Genomic DNA, 15,348 nt, shown 5'->3' with positions numbered 1-15,348 from the left:
ATCTTTAACGGGATCTGGACCTTCGCCCCCCCCCCCCCCCCCCCCAAGCTGGAGGAATGTCCTCTAACTGCCAATCTGGCCAACAAGTCTGCAGCTGTTAAGAAGATGCATTCACATATTGTCAACTGTCAGGCCTGGCGTTACAGGGGAATTTAGCTTACGCCACAGGTTTTAAGTAATAGACGCATGCCAAAATGAGCACTTTTGCAGTGTACTGTTTTGTCGTTCGTGGCTCAGACCACTAAAATGCTTCTCTTGGTTTTGGCTGGGGTTCTACTTCAAACCACTTAATGGCTTCTTGTGAAGTCCATTGGTGAGATCTGTCAATGTCAGTAAAAGACAATTAGTGGGAAGAGCAAAAACCTCCAACAATTAAGAGAATTTCAGGAGAGGGGAGTAGATGGAAGGAGTAGAGTCCTCCAGCAGTGCAGAGTATTTTTAGAAGAGTGGAGTTGGAGAAAGGAGCAGAGTCCTCCAGCAGATCAGAGTATATCAGGAGAGGAGAGTTATAGAGGAAGGAGCAGAGTCCTCCAGCAGAGCAGAGTATTTCATGAGAGGAGAGTTATAGAGGAAGGAGCAGAGTCCTCCAGCAGAGTATTTCAGGAAAGGAGAGTTATAGAGAGAGGAGCAGAGTCCTCCAGCAGAGCAGAGTATTTCAGGAGAGGAGCGTTTATAATTTATAATAATAATAATTTACAACCACATAATTAATAATGTAATTTACAACAGCATGATTATACATCCACATACATGCAACTCACATTTAAGATACTGCTAGTTTCACAACTTAGTCCATATTTTAACATTTACATTTCATAGTCAACGAGGTGAGTGTTTTCATTAGTGATCAAAATTTTTTTTAATTGATCAAAAAGATTAACGATTAATCGAGGAATTAATCGTTAATTTGCACAGCCCTACATATTTATAGTGTATATTTTATATATATATTGCATATTTCTGTTACTTATCCTCCCTTTATTCATTATATCACACCCCCTCAATTCTACCTCTATATTTAGTGTTTCATAATAAATAATTGTGTGTATTATTCAGGTGTTTACTCTAAAATCCTCTTACACAATCTAACAACATTTCTCATGTCATGTTTCTTCAGCTCTTCCCCATTTCACAAACACAAAGAAGGCCAGCGAACTGAAGGTAAATTCTGGGGAGCAGGTGGAGCTGGTTGCGGAGACTTCGGAGGAGAACACCAGGGTAGCGTGGTACAAAGATGAGAAGGAGGTGAGACACTCCAAGAAGTTCCTCTGCGAAGCCTACCGAAAGCAAAACAAACTGGTCATCACCTCTTTTAGGAAGGAAGATGAAGGGACGTACATATGCAAAGTCGGCAATGACAGCGTCACTTTCACCTTAAAAGTTACAGGTAAGAGAACTTGGAACTTGTGTTACAGTTTCGCTCAAATATGAGATAGCCATACACTGGCTATATGTTCCCGACATCTGGTTTATTCGCATTGATCCCTGACCACCAATGAGAAGTTTTACAACCGGCAGTAAATGTTTTCTGTTCTAGAACCAGAACCAGCATTCACCAATCTGGACAAGGTGCAGAAGGAGGTCCATGTCAAACTGTCAGAGAAGGCCACCCTAAGCTGTGAGCTGTCCCAGGAGAAGACAGAGGTCAAATGGTACAAGGGAGGGAAATTGATCACCTCCAGCAAGAAAGTGAGGGTGGAGTCTCAGAGCAGATCTCGGCGCCTGGTGGTAGAACAAGTGGAGAAGAATGATGCCGGAGAATATACCTGTGAGGCTGCTGGACAGAAGATCCACTTCAAGATCAGCGTCAAAGGTATTAGAAGTGACGTGGAGGTGCATGTTATAGTCACTTCTCTAGTGATCTCCCACCGCTTCTTTCTCTACCCAGGGGAAGGCAAACTCGGGCCCTCTAGCTGTGGTAAAACTACAAATCCAATCATGCATCTGCCTCTGGGAGTCATGGCTGTGGCTGCCAGAGTCTTGTAATGCCTAATGGTGATTTGCAGTTGCAACACAGCTGGAGGGTTTAGGGTATAAGACACTGCTTGGGTTTAAGGTGATCTCATTGCTTCCTCTAATCTGTGAAGCCAGCTGGCATCAGGTATTTTGGTGCCGGCTGAGATAAAGGGAGGATCGGTGGGGGATTGCTGAAGATGTGAGTATCTGTAGGTCAGGTGGGGGGGAAGCCTTATCAAAGACACGAAATCCCCTGTATGGGCAAAGTAGCAGTGTCTCATTAAAGCCTAATTCCAGACAATTTTGCATGAAGTGGCAAAAACGTAAAACTTCTATTATTTTTGTCTGTGACCCCCTTGGTGTGAATTGCCCTTACTTTATGTCTCGGTAACAACATGACAAGAAATAGAGGGAGTGGTTTTAACCATAACAGAAAGGCTTGGACACGAATAAAAACATTGTCAAGGTCTAACCCTTCCACACTGCCAAAAATTTGTTTATTGCTTTTTTTTCACCATTGGAGAGACTTCCCAACCCTTCCTGTCACAGAATAAGTCACTAAACTGGCAAATTCAGCATGTACACAACCCAGTTCAGTTAATGGGCCAGTCCACCCAAACATCATGTTGTTTTTAATGGGTTACGTCAGCCTCTGGTTTCTTATATGTCTTGAAGAATCCAGCAGCAAGATCACCCTCCAATAATTTCCAGCTCGGTTCCCACCTACCTTTGTATGTAACAGATCCATCTATTCTTTTCTGCATAATATAAAATCCTATAGGGATGGTGGGAACACCTCACAGAGGGCACAGCAGGTGTGCAGATCCAGGAACTCAGTGCGGAGAGCTCTGCACTGGGCGGACTGTCAATATGTGGTTCCCAAGTGAGCCCAAAGTAGGTTAACCTCATGCAAATCCCATATAGCTGGAACATAGGCATAGAGGAGTGCATAAAAAGATACAGTGGTCTGTCAAGTTTTTTAATTTTTTTAACCTATGTTATACCTATTGTTATACCAAGCAGTTTAAATTTAGATACTGTAGAATAACTCAGTACCTCTGTTGGAAGTCTATTCCAAGCATCCACTACTTTATCAGTAAAATAATACTTTCTAAGGCTGCTCTTGAACCTCCACCTGCTAGTATGAGGACATGCCCCCATGTTCTTCATCTTTGGTTTATTTTTAGTTAACAGGAAATCCCATCTTAGAGAGTTATCCCAGGAGCAGTTGTCCCCATTGGAGGATTTTCCCCCACCTTGCTGTGGTGGCAAATCAAAATTTTTGAATTTGTCCTCACTTCCTGTCTTAGGTACAATGGTCACCAGGACAAATAAAGGGGTGACAACATTAATCTGAAATTTCTAACACTGGTATCAATGGTATTTTTCAGAACCCGAGCCTGCTTTCATTAACCAAGATAAAGTACAAAAGGAAGTGACAGCCATCCTGAACGAGACCGCCACTCTCTGTTGTGAGGTGTCCGATGGGAAAGCAGAGGCAAAGTGGTACAAAGAGGGGAAACTGATCACCTCCAGCAAAAAGCAGAGGCTGGTTGTTGAGGGCAAATATCGCCGCTTGGTGGTGGAACAGATGGAGAAGAATGACGCTGGAGATTACAGCTGTGAAGTGGCTGGGCAGAAGATTAACTTCAAGATCAGGGTGAAAGGTGAGGAGCAATGCATTGGCCATGAGTTGTACAGTTTTTCCCAAGAAGCACATGTGCTGACCCTTTTAAATTGGGGAACCCCACAAGGCCTACTTTGATTTGCAACCGCAGGTCATGTTAGGATTTCTACTCTGAGTATAGGATACTTCTTGGCATACTGGCACATTAGAGTTCGGTGGCTTCGTTAGATGATACAGTCTCTGTATATCCTCTAGATTCTTTGAGAGTGAAAAAGAAGTACTTTTTTCTATGAGTTGCTTCATTTTCCTTTTTAGAGCCAGAACTGCCATTTTCTAACTTGGACAAGATCCAGAAGGAGGTCCAGGCTGTGCTGTCAGAGAAGGCCACCCTAAGCTGTGAGGTGGCCCAGGAGAAGACGGAGGTCAAGTGGTATAGGGAAGGAAAATTGATCACCTCCAGTAAGAAAATCACAGTGGAATCTGAGGGTAAATCTCGCCGTCTGGTGGTGGATCAGGTGGAGAAGAAGTATGCTGGAGAATATATCTGTGAGGCTGCAGGACAGAAGATCAACTTCAAGATTAACGTCAAAGGTAATTATAGTTACTTGAGTTCCAGGATTTGGGTGGTTTGTAGGAATATATAATTGCTGTTCCTTACTCCAGTACAGTGATTTATTGGTTATTTATTTAACATTTTTTGGAAAGCTGAATTGAAATCTGACAAACATATATGTTTTCTTTGACCTTGTCCTGACCAAAAATTTCCATTTAAGGGGAAACCATAGCAAACAGAGAGGGAAGTTTCCCAAACACGGCACATAGCGCATTACTAAAATAAACTTTTTTGTCTAGAGATTATTCAAAGTTGGGTGACATTACTTTTTGCAACCTAAAATGCGATACTCTCCAAGCCATTGTTTTGCCTTTGGTCTGCTCTTGGTTCTCAATGTTGATGCCCATAAGGCAAGCTAAGTACTTCCATCTCCCACCCCTCAGCATGCAGAGAATCCACTATGACCGCCAGCCTGACTGAAGCTTTCATCTGGGCTGTAGCAACAGGTTTGAGGTGTTACTATGGTCAGCATTCACATATATTTTATTGGCTTTTAAAGGAACACATCAGTAACTTTACATGTATTTTAATTCATTTCCCATAAATTGTTATTAAACAGGTAAATTCCAGTAAAAGTTTATGTGCTGGAGTGACCGTAGCACAGTTATAGACTGTGACTCTCAACATGTTTTTTCACTACGCTACATTAAGAAGAAGAAGAATAGAAGGTGATAAGAAAATAAAAAGCAATGTTAAGAAACCTGAATGTAATTATTTATTTTCCAGAACGGGAGGTAGCATTCACCAACTTGGACAAGGTGCAGAAAGAGGTCCAGGCTGTGTTATCTGAGAAGGTCTCCCTGAGCTGTGAGGTGGCCCAGGAGAAGACGGAGGTGAAGTGGTACAGGGAAGGGAAACTGATCACCTCCAGCAAAACACTAAGGATGGAGACTGAGGGTAAATCTCGGCATCTGGTGGTGGAGCAGGTGGAGAAGAAAGACGCCGGAGAATATACCTGCGAGGCCGCCGGACAGAAGATCAACTTCAAGATCAGCGTCAAAGGTGAGATTCATTCTACTTTTTTGTTCTAAAGGAAGTTGAGTCGCAAGAAGAAGGTTATCATCAGAAAGCAGCCACAGCCTGTGTAGGACCCTTGAAGCAGTGGACTTTCTGTAAATGTCCAACATGTTCCCTGCTGAGTTAGAGCCAGATCTCTGCAATCAGCAGGGAGCGGGAACGTTGCTGATTTCAGAGCTCTAGATCTGACTAAGCAGAGGACATGCAGGTCCTCTGCAGAGAGAGACCACTACTTCCACATAGAGAGCAAGGGTCCTCCTCTGCAGCATGCTGGCAGGGGGCAGGCTTTTCTTCTCAGACCTTCTCAAGAAAACCAAATGTAACACTTTACACACTTTTTGACGTGCCAGGAATGGATTTGTAGCAAAAGTTGAACTTTAAAATGTATATTTGTGTCCCCTCTGGGGAGATTTTTGGTGATGTAAAGTGTGACACTCCTTTGGGATCCTTCACAAAACAGCGGCCAATCAGGAGACAACTCTCCTGATCACTGCACCAGCCAATCAGGTGGCAGCTCTCCTGATTGGCATGGCTGTAAATTGCAAAATTGCTCAGTGTTCAAGCACTGCAGTGTTAGACTCCAGCCATGCCCTCCTCCATGCTGCATTACTTACTTGCCCTCCATACCTTACTACAGTGGGTCCAGTGTACGCTGAGATTTCATTATGTCCAGTGCACCCAGTACACCGAGTACCTTGAGAGCGCCCAGTGCCTTCAGTGCGCCCAGTACATCTAGTGACTCCCAGTGTGCCTTGTGTGCTGCCATGACACCTGTGCCCATGCAATTTCTGGGACGCTCCACCATAAGTACCTGCTGCTGCCTCTCTACCCTCAGGTACACTCTTGCAATCACCTGTGCTGCCTTCTTACTCTTGAGCAATACTAATTCTAGCATGTAAGGAAGATGAAGGACCAAAATGAAGGGTTATGTATGAGGTTTCACTGCATGGAATGAGATGTGACATATTACCTACAACCATTCTAAGTGTGCTCCAGAAAAAAAGCAATATTTACAAAATATGAATATTGTTTCCCAGAACCGGAGCCGGTGTTCAGCAATCTGGGCAAAGTACAGAAGGAAGTCCATGTCAAACTGTCAGAGAAGGCCACCCTGAGCTGCGAGGTGTCCCAGGAGAAGACGGAGGTGAAGTGGTACAAGGATGGGAAACTGATCACCTCTAGCAAGAAACTGAAGGTGGAGACTGAGGGTAAATCTCGGCGTCTGGTGGTGGAGCAGGTGGAGAAGAAAGACGCCGGAGAATATACCTGCGAGGCCGCCGGACAGAAGATCAACTTCAAGATCAACGTCAAAGGTGAGATTCATTTTTCATGTTTTTAATGGAAGTTTATGTGCAAGGAACATCAAATTAGATGTCAGTGGCCAAATGCATCATGTTTTCTCAGCTTGCATTTGAGATTAGTCGGAGATCCTTCTGAGTTTCCTCACAGGTGCTGTTGACCTCTATCTAAGCTTCATCTAACTGCTTCTCCATTCCAATTGACTTACGTGGAGGAACAAGCATTTTTGGGGTGAATAAATACCATGTACATAGACTCTTATATGTAGATTTGTTTATCAGGAACCTATCATAAAGATGTATGGTAACCTGTCTTCTCAAAATGCTAGTTTCCTGACTGATGTTCTGACCTTCTTGGTTCAGTACTGTCCTAGCTGAAGGAAGACGATAAGGACTTCTGACTTTTATCTGGCTTTGCTGGTCTGCTTACTTTATCTAGGTGAAGACTCAAGGGATTAATACCAGAGGGTCAGCATTACAGCCAGGAGACTAGGACTTTAAGGAACTTACAGTTAGCTACCTATGTATTATTCCCTATTTAATGCAAACCTGTAAAGGAATATGAAAGCCGCCATTGCTGACTCAATTTGATCAATGCAGATTTGTGAGGTCATCCTTATCCTAACTTTCCTAGAAAGTGTCTTGGACTTGGAACAAGTTTACTGGCAGTAAAGGCCTAAAAGTCCAAACTCCAGCCCTGCAGGCTTGTTCCAGAGTCCGGATGGGGATGTTGGCCCCAGAGTTTACATTTTTTTAAAAGTCCTCAATTGCAGCTGCTGTCCTGAGAAATCCACCTAACCATTTAAAGACCTTGGACCTAACCTAGACCCCCCTTATACACCTAGACCCCCCTCTTCCCCACTGCATGCCAACTCTACCCAGTGTTATTACCAGGGTTCAGATATCAGTTTGATAACTACCCTGTTTCCCCGAAAATAAGACCTACCCTGAAAATAAGACCTAGTTGTGACCATTCCCAGGGCCGGTGGTGGCATAAGGAGGAACTTGAAGAGCCGCGGGAGAGAATCAGCGGTGCCAACGAAGCCAGCGCTAGAGGAAGCGAGGCGGCAGCGGAGGGAGCAGAGCCGCATAAGCCGACGCCTCCTCTATAGCGCCGGCTCCTGTCCTGTGGAGTGATATCAAATGCACTCCACCTGTGAGGAATTGATAGTAAAAGCGCGCTTCGCTCATTATGGCCAGCGATTGGTTAGCAGATTGCTCTTGGAAAGGTACGGCACCCCTGACTGCCATGATCACCATATTCTTAACTTTGTCACTCACTCCTGTCTTGTAAGTCTTCTACCGGTAATAAGTGTGGATTGTTGTACATTAAAAAAAAAAATAAGACCTCCCACGAAAATAAGAACTAGTGCGTTTTTTTGAGCCAAAAAAAATACAAGACAGTGTCTTATTTTCGGGGGAACACGGTAGGTCCCACTCTGTGCTTCAGGAGCATATAAGGAGAACTATGAGGCGAGTGATTTTCACTCATGCTCATAGTTCGAGCCGACCTGTGACAATGAGACTGTCACACGTCGGCTCAATAGATCGGGAAGTGAGCGAACACATACCATCGCTCGATCACTTCTCGATCATGTCCCTGCAGAGAGCCGTGACTGTCACTCATGGCTCCCTGCAGGGATTCCCCCACCCCCCTCCCGCTCTGATCCTCCAGCGCTGACTGGCAGAACGGAGGGGGGAGGGGCGGGTACATCCGGCTCTACCTCTAGACAGGCAGAGCCAGCTGTCAATCATGCAGCTGGGTGGATCTCGACAGTAATGTCGGGATCCGTCCCGGCTGCGGCATTCTCAGTATACCGCGAGCTGCAGCGTCCTCCCGTGACCCTTAGGAGAACTATGGGGAAAAACACTGACCCCATAGTTCTCCTTTAAGAAATTCATTTAAAAAATGAACAAACCCAGAACCTGCAAAATAAGAGCGTCCTGCTGCTCCCTCTACCCTTCTTCACACCGCAATGACCAGTTTGCATGCCTGGTTCCCCGCTGTGCTCTCTGGTTCCTCTGCCTGGCCTACGCATCACTACGGGACAAGGTAGCGACGTAGGGGTCAGTGAACGGAACCACAACATGCAACAGGAGGACACAGGCATGAGATATTCCTGAAAGTACCCGAAATGAATTGTCTTCAGGTGGCTGTAGCTCTTGAACAGTCTGAGGAATGGACATCAAAACAGGTGAGTGTTAACCCTCTCCTCTACAGCAGTGGTCCCCAACCCCCGGGCCGCGGACCGGTACCGGTCCGTGGATCAAATGGTACCGGGCCGTGGAATTCGTATCGCCCGACGCCCGGGACATGTAGTTCCGGGCGCCGGGCAAGTGCTTTTTACACTTTTTTTTTTCTCTTAAATGAGCGCCGAGAGCGGGGGGCGGGGACGGAGCATGGAGCGCTCTCCCCATCTGCACGCGAATAAACGCGCAGTGTTTTTAACTGCGATTGTGTGCAACCACACGGGCAGGGCTGTATTGCAGCAGGAAAACGCTCAATCTGCCTGGCACGACTGTGGTGCCATTAGAAAATAATGGCACTGACAGCACAAATTAAAAATTATTAAATCAAAACAATCTAAAATATAAACAAACAATCAACGTCCCCCCCTCAGCGGGCCGCGGTAAAATTATCAAAGGTTGACCGCGGCGATAAAAAGGTTGGGGAGCACTGCTCTACAGGTCTGGCTTTTTGACTTTTTTTTTAGCTCAGCAACACTTTAAAGGAGAACTATGGGGTTAAGGCTTTTCCCCATAGTTCTCCTTAGGGTAACGGGAGGACACAAACTAGTGTCCTCCCGTCACCCTAGGCTCAGTATACCGCGAGCTACAGCTCGCGGTATACTGAGACGCCGCAGCCGGAGCGGATCCCGACATCGATGTCTGGATCCGCCCAGTTGCGTGAGTGACAGCTGGCTCTGCCTATCTAGAGGCAGAGCCAGCTGTACCCGCCCCCTCCCCAGTCCGTTCCGCCAGTCAGCGCTGGAGGATCGGAGCGGGGGAATACAGCCCCTCCCCTGTCACGGCAGAGAGCCGTGACAAGATCGAGAGGTGAGGGAACCCGGTATGTGTTCGCTCACCTCCCGATCTACTGAGCCGACCTGTGACAGTCTCATTGCCACAGGTCGGCTAGAACTATGAGGTGAGTGAAAAGCACTCACCTCATACTTCTCCTTTAAAGCAGCTCCTGTGTGAATGAAGTATGCAAACACTGGTCGCAAGCTTTCCTTATAAAGACATTGTAACGACATTGTTACAATGTATTTTACTGTAGTGCTTATGCAGATCACTTTTTAAGAGGATGGAGCTAAACCTCAATTTTTGCAAAAAAAAGGTCTACATCTCCTCCACGTTTTATCATCGTATGCTCACTTGGAATTGTTCCGGTTGGTTTACAGGTTCACTTTAAATGCATTGTCATTACTTGTTACTATAAGTCACCTTTCTAGTTGTACTGTTACTGTTAATGGAGGTCTCTGGACCAGCAGTATTATGTATCACACATCCGCAGCCGTAAGGGCATTCATAATTAGTGATCCACCTGTAACGCGAGCCATCTGTAAAAGTCAGCCAGGATTAACAGCCACTTTCATTTGGTGCTCCAGTTACCGGATCTGAGCGTTATAGACAGCGGGCGTCACAACGTCCATCTACCCGGGTACAGCTCTGAATGTCAGGACCGCAATTTCATCCGCCGGTTTTCAGGGGCACGTCGCTGTGCTATGGATTTGCTATACCCAATTATTTGTTTTCTATCCTTCCATGACCAAGGTACGTGCAGCAGATTAGTGAATGGTGACAGGTTAGGGAACGGTGACAGATTAGGGAATGGTGACAGGTTAGGGAATGGTGACAGGTTAGGGAATGGTAACAGGTTAGGGAATGGTGATAGATTAGGGAATGGTGACAGATTAGGGTATGGTGATAGATTAGGGAATGGTGACAGGTTTGAGAATGGTGACAGATTAGGTTTTTTTTATTGTCATGTGACAGTTTTTATAAAACAATACAGACTAATGATTTCAGGACAGTGGTGGAGTGCCAGAGCCCGTCCCAGCTGCAACCGCTGCAGCCCTGGGAGTTCTCATGAAAATGCCAAGTATCTGCACTGGTACTCGAAAAGTATCTGTGCATCCCTAGTATGGTGAATGATTAGGGAATGGTGACAGATTAGGGAATGGTGACAGGTTACGGAATGGTGACAGGTTTGGGAATGGTGACAGATTAGGGAATGGTGACAGGTTAGGGAATGGTGAATGATTAGGGAATGGTGACAGATTAGGGAATGGTGACAGATTAGGGAATGGTGACAGGTTAGGGAATGGTGACATATTAGGGAATGGTGACAGGTTAGGGAACGGTGACAGATTAGGGAATGGTGACAGGTTAGGGAAAGGTGACAGGATAGGGAACGATGACAGGTTAGGGAATGGTGACAGGTTAGGGAACGGTGACAGGTTAGGAAATGGTGACAGGTTAGGGAATGGTGACAGGTTAGGGAATGGTGACAGGTTAGGGAATGGTGACAGGTTAGGGAATGGTGACAGGTTAGGGAATGGTGACAGGTTAGGGAATGGTGACAGGTTAGGGAATGGTGACAGATTAGGGAATGGTGACAGGTTAGGGAATGGTGACAGATTAGGGAATGGTGACAGATTAGGGAATGGTGACAGATTAGGGAATGGTGACAGATTAGGGAATGGTGACAGATTAGGGAATGGTGACAGATTAGGGAATGGTGACAGGTTAGGGAATGGTGACAGGTTAGGGAATGGTGACAGATTAGGGAATGGTGACAGGTTAGGGAATGGTGACAGGTTAGGGAATGGTGACAGGTTAGGGAATGGTGACAGGTTAGGGAATGGTGACAGGTTAGGGAACGGTGACAGGTTAGGGAATGGTGACAGATTAGGGAATGGTGACAGGTTAGGGAATGGTGACAGGTTAGGGAATGGTGACAGGTTAGGGAATGGTGACAGGTTAGGGAATGGTGACAGGTTAGGGAATGGTGACAGGTTAGGGAATGGTGACAGGTTAGGGAATGGTGACAGGTTAGGGAATGGTGACAGGTTAGGGAACGGTGACAGGTTAGGGAATGGTGACAGGTTAGGGAATGGTGACAGGTTAGGGAACGGTGACAGGTTAGGGAATGGTGACAGGTTAGGGAATGGTGACAGGTTAGGGAACGGTGACAGGTTAGGGAATGGTGACAGGTTAGGGAACGGTGACAGGTTAGGGAACGGTGACAGGTTAGGGAATGGTGACAGGTTAGGGAACGGTGACAGGTTAGGGAATGGTGACAGGTTAGGGAATGGTGACAGGTTAGGGAACGGTGACAGGTTAGGGAATGGTGACAGGTTAGAGAACGGTGACAGGTTAGGGAATGGTGACAGATTAGGGAATGGTGACAGGTTAGGGAACGGTGACAGGTTAGGGAATGGTGACAGGTTAGGGAATGGTGACAGGTTAGGGAATGTGCTACTACTGGATTCCCCAAGATCAATGTCATGAGTCATTCAGCCCAAAGATTTTCAGCTCTAATTGACATGTCAGGTTCTTCTGAATTTGGCTTTTAAGAAGCCATTAAAAAAGTAGACTGAGCCACTTTTAAAAGAAATTGTTTTAGCCCCTAGCCCTAATTTAAGTAAATTGTAAACTAAAAAAAGAAATGCAGTGACGCTATAGAAACAAATATGTTTAAATCTGACAACAGTCAAAGTGATATTTAAGTCAAAAGGGTTTTAAGCTATTTCAAATGCTGATGGAATGACTTACAATGGATGCTGCTTGTTGATGTTTAAACGTTTTAGCTTCCTGCAGAATCAGCTGGCCCCCATAGCACTGGTCCTGATATCCTGTTTAGGGTGACTCCTTTTCCTTGCAGGGTCCTATGGAGCCACCCTTGTGTGTGCTAGCGAGCTGTGTGTGTCTTCACAATAACACATACACAGCAAGACAAGCCATCCCCCTGCTCCTTGTCCCCTATTCCTCCTTCCTCCCTTCTCCAAGCTAGTAAATGGACAGCTGCTGGAAAATTAGCTTTCCCTTGTGATTAAATACTGGACAGGAAGTTCAGGGAAATTAATCTGAGAGAGTTGGAACTGTTTGGAGACATGACGACTGTAAGTGTTTGGGCAAAAATGGAAAGAGATACTTTGCTGGGCAATGTGTATTTGTTTCATCTTTTGAAAAGGTTGGGAGTTTAATACTGCTTTTCTATTAGAACCAGAGCCGGCCTTCACCAACTTGGACAAGGTGCAGAAAGAGGTCCAGGCTGTGTTATCTGAGAAGGTCTCCCTGAGCTGTGAGGTGGCCCAGGAGAAGACGGAGGTGAAGTGGTACAGGGAAGGGAAACTGATCACCTCCAGCAAGAAACTGAAGGTGGAGACTGAGGGTAAATCTCGGCGCCTGGTGGTGGACCAAGTGGAGAAGAAGGATGCCGGAGAATATACTTGCGAGGCCGCCGGACGGAAGATCAACTTCAAGATCAACGTCAAAGGTTGGTGGCATGGAGGTGGTGGGTGCTGAACTTTCCCAGCAAGATTTTAAGAGATCAGCAAGATTCTGAGAATAGAATCTTCTTATTTCTTATTCTTTGATGACATTTGTTAGTGGCTTCAGGGCAGGTTCACACCATTTTCCGGACCAGATCTGGTCCGGAAAATTATGTTAACCTGTCTGCAGTTCCGGTGCATTCAAGACCAGACAAAATGAGACATGCAGTATTTTTCTGGTCTGGTCTGGACTGGTGTGAAGAGAGGCCAGAAATAGCATAGGGATACATTAGGATTCATTTTGGGTCTGGAGATGATCTGGATGTGGTGTGAATGGGCCCTCAAAGTTGACATTTTGAGGGCCTTTTATGCACGTCGTTATTATGACGTCATTTTTAACAATCTAGGGGCCTTTGTCTACTAGGTTTTGTGTGTTTCAAACTAGTCTTGCATTACAATACCTGTCTATGGGAATGCAAATACTACTCAAAAAAGGTGAAATGCAGGTCACAAGGACGTCAGCTGTAGCTCAATGAATTCTGAATGCTCTCAGAAGCTTCTCAAACTGATGCCATCAACACAAACCCAAAGCCTGTTAACACAGACCCCAAAACAAATACTTCAAGCTGAATGTTAGGCAAGCAGTTAAATTCACAGATGAAATACACACGTTGTTGCCGTTTTACCTGCCAAAGAATTTGTATATCTGTCCATCTAGTCCTGATATTTACACAGCTCCGCCACACAGCATATCAATGAATACAGAGCTGACTGAATATGTGTCTTTTACACCTGCTTGGGGTTCAGCTTTCAGTTCTGGTTCCTCAGCAACCTCTGAATTCTCAAGCCTTCACTCTGCAAAGTAACAACTATATTTTGGATGAATTGGATGCATTTCACTTAAATAGCCTGCGTTGTGGCGGGAAATCCAGATGCCAGTTCACCTGTCAGGATTAGTAAACAGACAAAAAGCATAATTCCAAAACCTGAAATTCTATGGACTCTAGCATTGAGTTTACCAGGACTGGTAGAAGAGCTTGTACACGTCTGCTTCTAAGGCAGTGGTTCTCAAACTGTGGGTCGGGACCCCTTTGGGGGTCGAATGACAATTTGCCAGGGGTCGCCGGGAGTCTCCCACTATTAGATAGCTATTAGATTATCATCATTATTATTAATAATAAAAGCTGACACCCTTGGCTTGTGTTATATGGTTTGCCATTTTAGCTGTTACAGCAGCGGTTCTCAACCTGTGGGTCGCTGTGTGATTTCTGCTGTGCTCGGTGAGAGTCCTCCTCAGCCCTCTCCTAGTGCAGCAGTGTCAGTTCTCCGCCATGCTGCCAGATGTCGCTGCAGCAGCCGCGACAACCCTACATTTTACCGTTGGGGGTCACCACAACTTGGCAAATGTTACCAAGGGGTCCCAGCCCTAGAAAGGTTGAGAACCACTGTTCTAAGGACTCTGGTAGGGTTGAGTTATCAGCAAACCACCCTTTGCTTTTGTGCAGTAGAAAGTTTTTAGAAGCCAGGGGACACCTGGTTGCTCAGTTCCCTCAAATTCTGTAAACAACAGGCCAAAGTCATTGTGTTTTATCTACAGAACCAGAGCCAGCTTTCATCCATCAGGAAAAGGTCCAGAAAGAGGTCCACGCTATCTTTTCAGAGAAGACCACCCTGAGCTGCGAGGTTTTCCAGGAGAAGACGGAGGTGAAGTGGTACAAGGATGGGAAACTGATCACCTCCAGCAAGAAACTGAAGCTGGAGTCTGAGGGTAAATCTCGGCGCCTGGTGGTGGAGCAGGTGGAGAAGAAAGACGCCGGAGAATATACCTGCGAGGCCGCCGGACAAAAGATCAACTTCAAGATTACCGTCAAAGGTTAGTATGATGAGGGGACATTGACAATGGCTTTTCAAGACAGATATTTTAGGGCTAAACATTTTTACAATGGCAAATATTTGCAGAGGAATGATTGGCTCAGTCCTGTTTATGTTCTAATGAGCTGATTGTCTACAGGCCAGTTTCTTGTGAAAACTGAAATTGTCGGATTAGATGAAGGCCATTCTAGTCCTTTGGGTGTTTTCACGCTCGGGTTAATAGGTTCCTCCAGAGTAACCACAGCTTGGTCTGCTCCTCCGAAAGCACACCTGTTCTATAACACTGTGTCACGATCTGGGATCAGGCTCAGAGTCCAGAAGCTGAAACAGCAGGCAAATTGAGCAGTCAGAAGCATAGTCAGCGAACAAGCCGAGGTCAGTAGCCAAAGGTATCAGGTATGAAGCAGAAGACGATGAGAGTAGTCGGTGAATCAGCAGCCAAAGGTTGGTACACGGGTAGCAGTA

At 45.7% G+C, this 15,348-nt stretch overlaps 1 protein-coding gene across 1 annotated transcript in view; it reads left to right on the top strand.

Moving 5' to 3' along the window:
* Nucleotides 1–15,348, top strand: part of OBSCN (obscurin, cytoskeletal calmodulin and titin-interacting RhoGEF) — a 233,575-nt gene that overhangs the window by 19,426 nt on the left and 198,801 nt on the right. The window contains exons 6-9 of the mRNA XM_018558648.1: nt 1,118–1,387; nt 6,251–6,526; nt 12,741–13,016; nt 14,609–14,884. Of these exons, the coding sequence (XP_018414150.1) occupies nt 1,118–1,387; nt 6,251–6,526; nt 12,741–13,016; nt 14,609–14,884 (1,098 nt within the window). The remainder of the gene's footprint in view (nt 1–1,117; nt 1,388–6,250; nt 6,527–12,740; nt 13,017–14,608; nt 14,885–15,348) is intronic.

The sequence above is a fragment of the Nanorana parkeri genome, unplaced genomic scaffold (genome assembly GCF_000935625.1).
Source record: "Nanorana parkeri isolate BGI_ZX_2015 unplaced genomic scaffold, ASM93562v1 scaffold351, whole genome shotgun sequence".
Classification (NCBI taxonomy): domain Eukaryota; kingdom Metazoa; phylum Chordata; class Amphibia; order Anura; family Dicroglossidae; genus Nanorana; species Nanorana parkeri.
The sequence above is the reverse complement of the archived record's forward strand: the minus strand, read 5'-3'. Positions and strand labels throughout refer to the sequence as shown.